The 9,410-nt window shown below is 47.6% G+C and overlaps 1 protein-coding gene across 1 annotated transcript; it reads left to right on the forward strand.

Moving 5' to 3' along the window:
* The first annotated feature begins 7,171 nt into the window (after positions 1–7,171).
* Positions 7,172–9,039, forward strand: LOC144169680 (uncharacterized). Its single transcript, XM_077698967.1, has 3 exons — positions 7,172–7,409; positions 8,316–8,341; positions 8,747–9,039. The coding sequence occupies exons 1-3, from the start codon at positions 7,370–7,372 to the stop codon at positions 8,972–8,974; spliced, it is 294 nt and encodes a 97-aa protein (XP_077555093.1). The 5' UTR covers positions 7,172–7,369; the 3' UTR covers positions 8,975–9,039.
* The last annotated feature ends 371 nt before the right edge of the window (positions 9,040–9,410 follow it).

A 9,410-nucleotide genomic window follows, 5' to 3' on the forward strand; every position in this document is an offset into this window, starting at 1 on the left:
TTTTCGATGGCTTTGTTCATTTTTTTTCCCCGTGCAATTGCAAAACGGCGGATCGTCATTGTCATAGCACACATCGAAGCCGCATATTATTGCTGCGTAGTTTCGGGCACAAAAATAATTAGCGGTAGTCATTATGTTTCTGACAGGCAGGGCTAATGGCCTCGTCTGCTTTTTTTCTCCCTCCCGGCATTACAAAGATTGGTGGGGGAGGAGTGGGGGCTCATCCCGCCCCTCTTCTGGCGTACGGCAGTAAATGATAGCATTCATTCATTTTCCTAAAATACTGCCTTCAGTTAATTCACACGCGCTGTCGTTCACAGTATTGTGGCTTCCCTATTCCGGTCTAGTCGGCTCCTACAATGTTACAGGAAGAAGCGAAAGGGCTTTAGATTTTACTGACACGCATGCAAACGACGTATTGTTAATGCGCTGTTCACAGCATGTGCTTCTACGGCGGAAAGTTTAGTCGAGGTACTTTTTAAGCTGTACGATTATGACTATACCTGGCGAGAAATCCCTTCGACGTAATTTGTTGAGCCGTCCGTAGTAGTTTTAACAAGAAAGTGTTTCATTCCGGGATTCACGAAGATTTCACTTACGTCATATCCGTCACGGAAATGGGGCCTGTGCAACGAAGCAAGCGGCCTGTAAAGGGTGCACCCCTGCACGTAGGGTATTCTTGCGGGGAAGCAACCTTTAGTACTAAAGAGTACGTTATACTTCGGGTTGTTCGTTTTCGTGTTTTATATGAAAACACGAAAGTGTTTTATGACGGGGTACACCAAGATTTCACTGACGTCATATCCGTCACGGAAATGACGCCAATACACTTTTGCCGAAGCAACCCGCCAGCATGAGGTCGCTATCCAAGCACACCCACAAGACAGCCACCGACCCGCAAATTATGCTCAGCAGCAGATTTCGCTGCACATTTAACTTTCGGGTTTTACCGATTCCTACGACAGACGAATCAACCATAGTTTTTTTGCTCCGTAGTTTCCGTCACAATTTTCTCAATAGTATCTTCTTTTGCCTACTTGTAAATACCGTTCGATTCTTTTCCAGGTTGGTGCAAGGGCAAGTTCCCGCAGCCGTGGCTTCTTCGAACGAGGACGTCTCCGAACAGCGCTCACCTGACAGGCAGTCGACCCTGCAGGCTCCTCCAACCACACTTGACGGCCTACCCTCAGGCCGGGATGAGCGATGCCCTCAGACGACGGCCCATTGCCTTATGACCATCTCCGAAAAGAATCCGCCTCTTCAGATGGACGCTCCTCGGGTGGACAAGCCAGCCTCCTCCGCTGACCCTTGATTCGAGACGGCGGGAATGTGGCCGAAACAACGCCACATACGAGCGGGAACAGTATTTGGCGACGAGAATAATCGGCTGTTGCTAAACGCGACAACCCTCCGGACTCCTTCCTCGAATGGTATCCCGTGTAACTGCCTAGAAAGAGTGTTGGGGAAAAGCTATCACTAGACTGATGACAGGGCGGACGTAGCCGCGGTGGGGTGTTCCGTTGTCAGAACACCCCCCGGATTTTTTGCTGAGCGCTGCATACCCATTTTAAGGGAAATTTTTAAATATACTTTCAATCTTGAGCTTATCGGTTGAATTTTATTACCGCTCCACTTTATTAAAGCAGAAAAGGGACTAAGATACTGTTTGGGAGCACGCTATTTTTCGTTTTGTTTTTTGCAGGCAACGTAAAAGCCCCCCCCCCCCCTTCCCTTTAAAAATATTTATGGCAGCGCCGGCGGCAGGTGGGATATAAAACATTCGTGATGCATATAACTGGTTACGGATATTGCGCGCGCTTCATAGGACGGATATATTTCTGTGTTCCTTTCGCTTGTTGTACGCTTTGAGATTACAACAGAATCTCGTACATAACTCGGCTAAGCTTTTCACCTGTGTACGTATATTTACTGCTCCTTAGAGGAGCATTGAGCCTTTAATACACTGTTCTTCGCTAGTATTCGGTTCGATCAGCTCTTAACGCATATTCATTCAAAAATGCCGAATCTGGGTACATGATGTGTGATTTATGATTCACCAAGCGGGAAGAATTGTAAAGTGAATTTTGTGAGTGGGGAGTGCCTCCGCATAAATTGTGCGAGAGTAGTGAAGTAAGAACTTCATTTCCAAACCAGTTCTTCTAGTTCCTGATTCTAAATAATTGTGCTTAAGCGAATGACATGTATTGCTGGCTCCAAAGTCCCTCGGCGACAACTTTATCCCTTCCGTTATGTCCTCCGAATTTGCTTGGAATTTTCAAACATGCTTCACTGTCGGCACAAAAAGGAAAAAAATGCAGAAAGAAAGAAACTTGAAGAGATACATCTGAGGTTATTTAAGGGACACCGAAGGAAGTTGTAAGCCTCGGTTAGTTATCGTACTCGATTAAAGTCTGGAATTGGTAGGCCATCTTCCGACATTTTTCTTTCGGCAAATTCACGCACATTTTTTCAACTAGAAAAAAATGCGTTAGAAAGTTTCGTTTTTTTACCACCATCCCCGCCAATTTGGTGGCGGGAGTGGTGACGACATACTGATAATACCCAGGACAAAATTTAGCCAATTGCTATAATGCCAAAACTAAACATCTTGGGGCTTTACGAGCCCAAGCTTCGCCTGAACTGTGAGGCGCGCCGTGGGGGAGGGCCCAAGAATAATTTAGACCACAGCGGTGCCCTTAAAGTGCCCCGAAATCTCAGCACGCAGGCGTCTTCGTTTTCCCAGTGCCTAGAGTTACGACGTAGCCTCGTAAGAATTGAAGTTACGTCCTGCGCAACGCGGAGTAAAAAATTGTTTCCTCCTACATAACTTTACCCAAATGCTTCCAGTAACGTCCTAAGTCACCTGAAATGTAGATTGAAGTTGCGTCCGCCATAATACTCAGTAAAAAATGGCAGCATCTCCACTCCGTGGATAATGGCGAGAGTGCGGAGTACGGGGTGTTGCGACCGAGTGGGGGCACCCGATCCGAGCTCCGTGGCCTCCGACATACGAGTGGTAGCGTGTATGATGCGAACGGCCAGCCGCTGTTGCAGCCGTGAAGAAGTCCAGAAGCCGCAGGCTAACGTAACTGTTTACTTCATAGCGAGAGGTGAGCCGAAGCCAAAGAACAATGCCCCGACGGGCGAGGTTACAATACAGGACTCGAGCAGAGCGACAGCATCGATTCGCTGCTCTAACAGGAATGGTTTGCAACGCTTGCGGGGGTCTATTTATACCCAAAAGCGGTAACGGTCAAAACTCAACAAGCGGCAACACGCCACGAACGTCACAGACACACACAACGCTCTTTCCAGAGTTCGTAAGCCGTTCATAGCCTCGCGCACGTTGAGTCCGAGAGAGGGGAGAGAGGAGGACTCCGTTGTGATCGACGGGGCCTCTGTGTCCTTGAAGAGCGTGGAGACGAGCCTCGCTGGCAGCCGCCGAAGTTTTGAAATGCGCCGAAAGTGAAGCGTCTGACGCGGCTTGTCGCAACTTGTCACCGACATGGTGGCGCCTGTTTTCAAAGGCGCACGTAGTGGCTTCGCCGCACAGCCGAGGAGTGATGCGGGGAAGTACTGCGGCGCTGGCCGATTCGTAACAGGGGACTCGAAATGACATCCAAGCTGCGCCCCGAGTGACATCCGATTTGCGCCCCGACCGTCATTCGATTTGAGCCGTAGGTTGCACCTTGATTATTCCCTAAATGAAACTGCAACTCACGGCTCAAATCAAATTTCGCCTGATTTTCGCTTGATGCTGGTGTGCGCACGGATGGACGCGGACGGACATTGGGTGGTCCTAAGGTACTCCGCACCATTACAGACGAGAAGTAAGCCGTTTGACTCTCGGGTACTAACTCAGGGCCGTAGCCCAATAGGTAAGACGACTGGCACTAACTCTGTCTGGTCTACCAGACACAGCCTCGGATCCTGCCGGTGCCTGTGTGATTTTTTTGGGGTTGTAAATCCTATGCGCACGGACGCGGACGGCTATTGTGCGGTCCTAAGGTACTCCGCACCTAAAAAATTAGTCATGTCCGATGGAACCTGATGTGGAAATTAGTTATGTTCTACTTCAAGTGAAGGAGAAGTTACGTCAGACGGAACCAAAGTACATCCTTGCCGTATGTAATACACGCAGCCTTGTATACGACGCAGTGCAGTCTCAATAAATCAAAGTTGAAACCGCAATCGAAAGCGTTCTCCCGCTCTCGTCGAGCAGTATGGAGCCTGTTCCCAAAAATGTGGCAGCGTATATGCTCACTTCGCTGCAAATACCATCGAAAGACGATAGTCGTCCGCCACCCCTGCCACCTAAATGCATGTTTTCTCTCCACCGCCCAATTTGGCACAGTCTTCCACTCCCCCTTTCGTTCCTTCCACAGTATGCACAGAGGAGATTTTTAAAAGTCAATTGTCGCGCTTTACACTGCTCGCGCGCAATCTATTGGAACATTTTGTTACAGTTGAACTTTAAACGGCATCACGTGGTCTAGACCAGCGTGGAAGAATTCTTCCACCGTGTTCTAGACTCTTCGCGTGTCCTGTTTGTATTTTTGGGTAAAAATATTGTTTTCAACGCATTTTCTTTTGCAGAAGTCAAGCAGACTGCAAATACCATTTATGTGTTCATGTCCTGCCTCAAATATCGTAATCTTTTCTTTTTCCTAAACAATGTTGACAATTATGATGTGTGTTTCCAACTTTTGTTGTTTGGAAACGTTTTGCTTATATAAACGTCTTGTTCAAGTATACGTTTAACTTTTGACCGGAAGGCTGAACCGAGGGACAGACAGACCGACAGACAGACGGGCGGACGGGCAGACGACAGACGGACAGACGGACAGACGGACAGACGGACGGACGGATGGACAGACAGACCGACAGACGGACGGACGGACGGACGGACGGACGGACGGACGGACGGACGGACGGACGGACGGACAGACAGACAGACGGGCGGACAGAAGGACGGACGGACGGACGGACGGACGGACGGACGGACGGACGGACAGACAGAGACTGATAAAGGAAAATTTTCGGGTTTAAGTAGCCCAATAAAATGCGTCTTTAAAAGGAAAAGGCTGACATTAACAAAATAGAACCTCCTGCCGCGTGCGTTGGGGCAGTTTGTAGCGTAGCTCGTGCCGAGAAACGAAGTTTACATGGTTCATGGCGAACAGACTTTTCCCAAATACGGGCAGTAAAAGGAATGTCCTTGTACTCCTTTATTTCTTTCCGTCAAAAACGAAATCTCGAGAAATTTATTATGGGATGTTTGTGCAGGCAAATCATTCTGCAAACTTCCATTACCTGCCTCGTTTCACCTTTGAGCCATGTCGACTGCGGTCTCCACAGAGCGACTTTATAGAGGTTCTATTTTGGTAAATCCAGTTTTAGAGCGCAGCCCTTAAGCGACCGCTCCCGTGGTCTCGCGTCACCGTCTGTCTCGTTGTAACCGAAGCGGAGGGGGAAAGTATGCCGAAAGTGTGAGGGGCAAAGCTGTATGCCGAGGCCGCGCGAGATATACTCGGCGGCGGCGGCGGCGACGCGCTCCTAGATAACGCAGGAGTAGACTGCGAAGTTATGCGTTCGCTGATGAAGCGATTACTTCCTAAGACGCACCAGCTATGCGCCGTGACCGAGAGGACTTCAGTTCGCGCTGCACTTGAATTTCACATTAGGGAGTATCGTAATCGTCAGCCAAATTATTTCCTTTCTTTTCGTGTGTCGCATATGTCAAGGAGGAAATGTGCATTCCTATAACAGAGCTTATATTAGATAAAAAAAAATTTTAAAGTAGCACCTGACAAGACTCGAACCCACGTCACTGCAGCAGCCCGTGTGTAACCATCCAAAGGAGGCGATGGTGTAACAGGCTGCTGACAGCTCGACTAAAGCGGAAGAACGCCTCCGATCGCGATTTCAACGACACGTATCGTAATACGAACCATCGCAATAAGGGTGCATAGATTATAAGGGTGACTAATTTGATTCCGTCAGACGCAACTTTCTTTTGCTTGAACTTACGCAGAAAGTAACTTTCCTTTCCATTTCGGGTTCCGTAGGACTGGACAAATTTTTTAGTGTGGTTTACGCCTGACTTAACTTCAATTTAAATTTCAAGTGATGCCGGACGTAGCTCGAAGCATTAGGTTAAAGTTACGTCGGATGTAACCCAAGGCATGGGGTTGAAATTCCGGCCAACGTAACCTAAATCTCCCTCTTGTGCTCCGTCAGACGTAAACTCTGGACAACACGTTTCGTTTTTTACTTCCATGGGACAAACGGCCATCCGCCTCGTCGTTGGGCTCTGCAGCACGGTGCCTTCACCACTCAGCCACCAGCGGGCTGTGCGCGAACAAACAAAAGGTCGATTTTCTGAAGTGATTTATGAAACACTCATATTTGCACAACAACACGTCACAGGCAAACTAATTATCTCCTATGCGGCGCTGGCAATGGCTGACTTTCTTCTTTCTTTCCCTCCCTCTCTCTTTCTGCCTTTCTCTTCATATATGTGCGCGCATGCGTACGCGCGTGATTGAGAGAGAGAGTCTGGGGGGAGTGGAGGAGGTGGAAGGGTACCGGAAGTTCCCATCGTCTAAGTCGCACAGTAAGACCCTCGTTTCCCAGTGTGCTTCGTCAACTTAGCATATAGGTCCTTCAGCCTTGCGAACTATCTCTTTCCAGGACACCTGTGTTCTCTGTATACGTTGTCTATCTGTTAATCAGTTCCTGCTGAAGTACACCCCTCGAGCAACATGTTTACAACTGTTTTGAACCATACCCAGGAAATCCCACCGCGCGCAGTCGTGCGAAAATTTGTTTTCGAATTGTAGGGCTCCCGCAAATCTCCTGCGTCCGTCCGTCCGAAAAAGAGCTTTCTTCCCATAATAACCAAGCTACATCGGTCAGTTCTTTCTTACTTTTGTTATTTCAAAATTTGTGATGCTAGATACGCAACCTTCCACGCGCTGGATTTCTGCATGAATAAGTAGTAGAACGCTGACTCTCGCCCATACTCCTGGCACACGCACGTGCAGGGATCTCCGTATCAAGTGACCTACGCATGGAGATATCTGGGAGGAAAGTTCGACGTGTGTCAGCACACAAACACGGGTGACATTGTCTGAACGACCTGCCTATACCTTTTGGGAAAACCGGCACGCACACGTGAGTGTGTTCACCTGACGGACTCAATGGGGAATACCAAACTACAATGCTCATAACAACTTACCTTGTTATCTTACGTGAGACACTACATATATAGCCGGAGATTCTACACTGAGCACATAGTCGGTGCAGCCGAAGTCGCTAGCTCAATCTAACTCTGACATATTGGTTTGGAAAGCTCCAACTTGCAAAGATGGCCCGTGAAGTCTTCCGCATTGTCGTCGTACTTGCTGGTGAGTGCGGCCTTGCCAGCCTCAACACGATTTATTCGAATTTGTGGCGTTTTGAGCTCGTACTCAGCTTTTTCTGACACCAAGTGTTAGTCTCGTGAGCTTATAATGGAGCCGTTTTTATAGAAATGAATATTTTGCCTCCAGTAAACTTTCACCCAGAACACTTACTTAGCAAACGATCTTCGCGGAAATTTTTACTGATTTTGTGTTATCAGTCTTTAGACCTTGCCGCCTGTAAACCTATGCTGGACGGGTAAAACCTGAGTGGAACAGGGTGAAGAACAATCACTTAAACGGGATACTGAACATGACGAAAGTTATTATGTTTAATAGTAACTGTGTGAGAGAACTTCACCGAACCCTAAAGAAGTTCAGAGGAATTGGTGGTGAAGGCACAATTCTGCACCATCAATAGTTGAAAAAACCTCACAAAAAGACAAGTAAACCATTTTTGGTGCAGCATGGGTGAATGTATAGCTGTCACATTGCGTCCCATTCAATGTCATATAGTTTGACAGACTATACTGTAATAAAAGAGTAGTACTTCGGGTTGTATTTGCAGCTTGGGATATTCGGTTTTTTTAAACATCAATAACTCGACACCGCAGTCACATATTATTTGATGCTTTCGATAGATCCAGGCTACAGCGTAGAATAAACAGATACAAGAATGGACTTACTCAGCACTGGCAATTCTTACAGTTGTGTGTGTTTCTTTCGCGCTGTAGCCTGGATTATGTCGAACCAACTAGCCCAAATTTCAACCTTTCGATTGACTTTTGGCGTATGAAGGATCAAAATGACAAGCTGGGAAAGCGCGCGAGTCCCGTAGGACCTAACTTCAGCCAGTATTTATCAATAACGTCACATTCCTATTTCTAAAAATTTGCAATTTTCTTTCACCAGCGCTGTCCTTCGTTGCTGCTCAATGGGTGAGTGCATTTCCCTGTTTTCTCGAAAATTCGTAATTTCTAGCACGCTGCTGGCGTTTCGTTCTGCCTTTTTCCGAATTGTGGGAAAAACTGAGATCTCTGCGTAGTGAAGCCGTGAACATTGAAAGTTCCACCCGTTCAGATGTATTGGAAATGCAAACGCACAAAAAAAGGCTACACAATTAAGTGGAGGTGTGAATGTCAAAACGTGGCTCAACTAATTCGAAAAAAATGTCTATATTTTTAACATTTCTGGCATGATTCGTGTAGCAACAGATTGCCGTCAAAGCTTTCAGTCACAGTCTTTTCAACTAAAGAACAAAGGGACTAAAACGTCATCTCACGCACCCCCCCCTGCCATAACTTATTCTGCTTTCGCTTCTCTTTCACCGCCCCCGTGATCAGCAAATAAGGCCAATCATTTCGGCGGCTGGCAACAGTCACCGGAACTTCGGTGCCAGCGCTGGAGTTCGCGCTGAGGGCGTGATCCACAAGTTCCCGAACAGCGGCGCCAAGGTCATCGTCGGTGGCGAAGTGCACAAGAGCTTCGGCCGCGTCGACGGACACGGCTGGAACGCCAAGCCGCAGGGTCAAGTCGGCGTCCGCGTCGAGGTGCCCATCGGCAGGAAGTAGACGGGCGCAAGATGCATTAAAAACCCGTCCTCCCGCCCACGGCGTTACCCACGTTTCATTTATTAACTCTGCCTGTAGCTATCTTTCTCTTCAACTGCTTAAAGTAAGCGAGAAGATGCTGAAGAGTGCCTTTCGACACTTTTCGTGCAATTGCCGCTCATTCTCAAGATTTACCATCAAATGCGTAGGCAGGCGTCCTTTTTTAAGATTTATGCAGCCACAATGCAATTACTTCGAGGGCCTGAAGCTACAGACATCATGCTGTCCAGGAACATTTTCTTGGTTACCTGAATCATTGAGATATCTGGGGAGTATTTTCACACCTTGCACGTACATTTTAATTGCAAATCGGCAACATACGGAGAACAGCAGCCTTTCACATTTACTGGCAAAATGAAAGCAAACCAAAACCACTATTTGAAAATACGAAGGACTC

This window comes from Haemaphysalis longicornis, unplaced genomic scaffold, assembly GCF_048455015.1.
Source record: "Haemaphysalis longicornis isolate Haplotype H1 unplaced genomic scaffold, Haemaphysalis longicornis Haplotype H1 scaffold_2, whole genome shotgun sequence".
NCBI classification, from domain to species: domain Eukaryota; kingdom Metazoa; phylum Arthropoda; class Arachnida; order Ixodida; family Ixodidae; genus Haemaphysalis; species Haemaphysalis longicornis.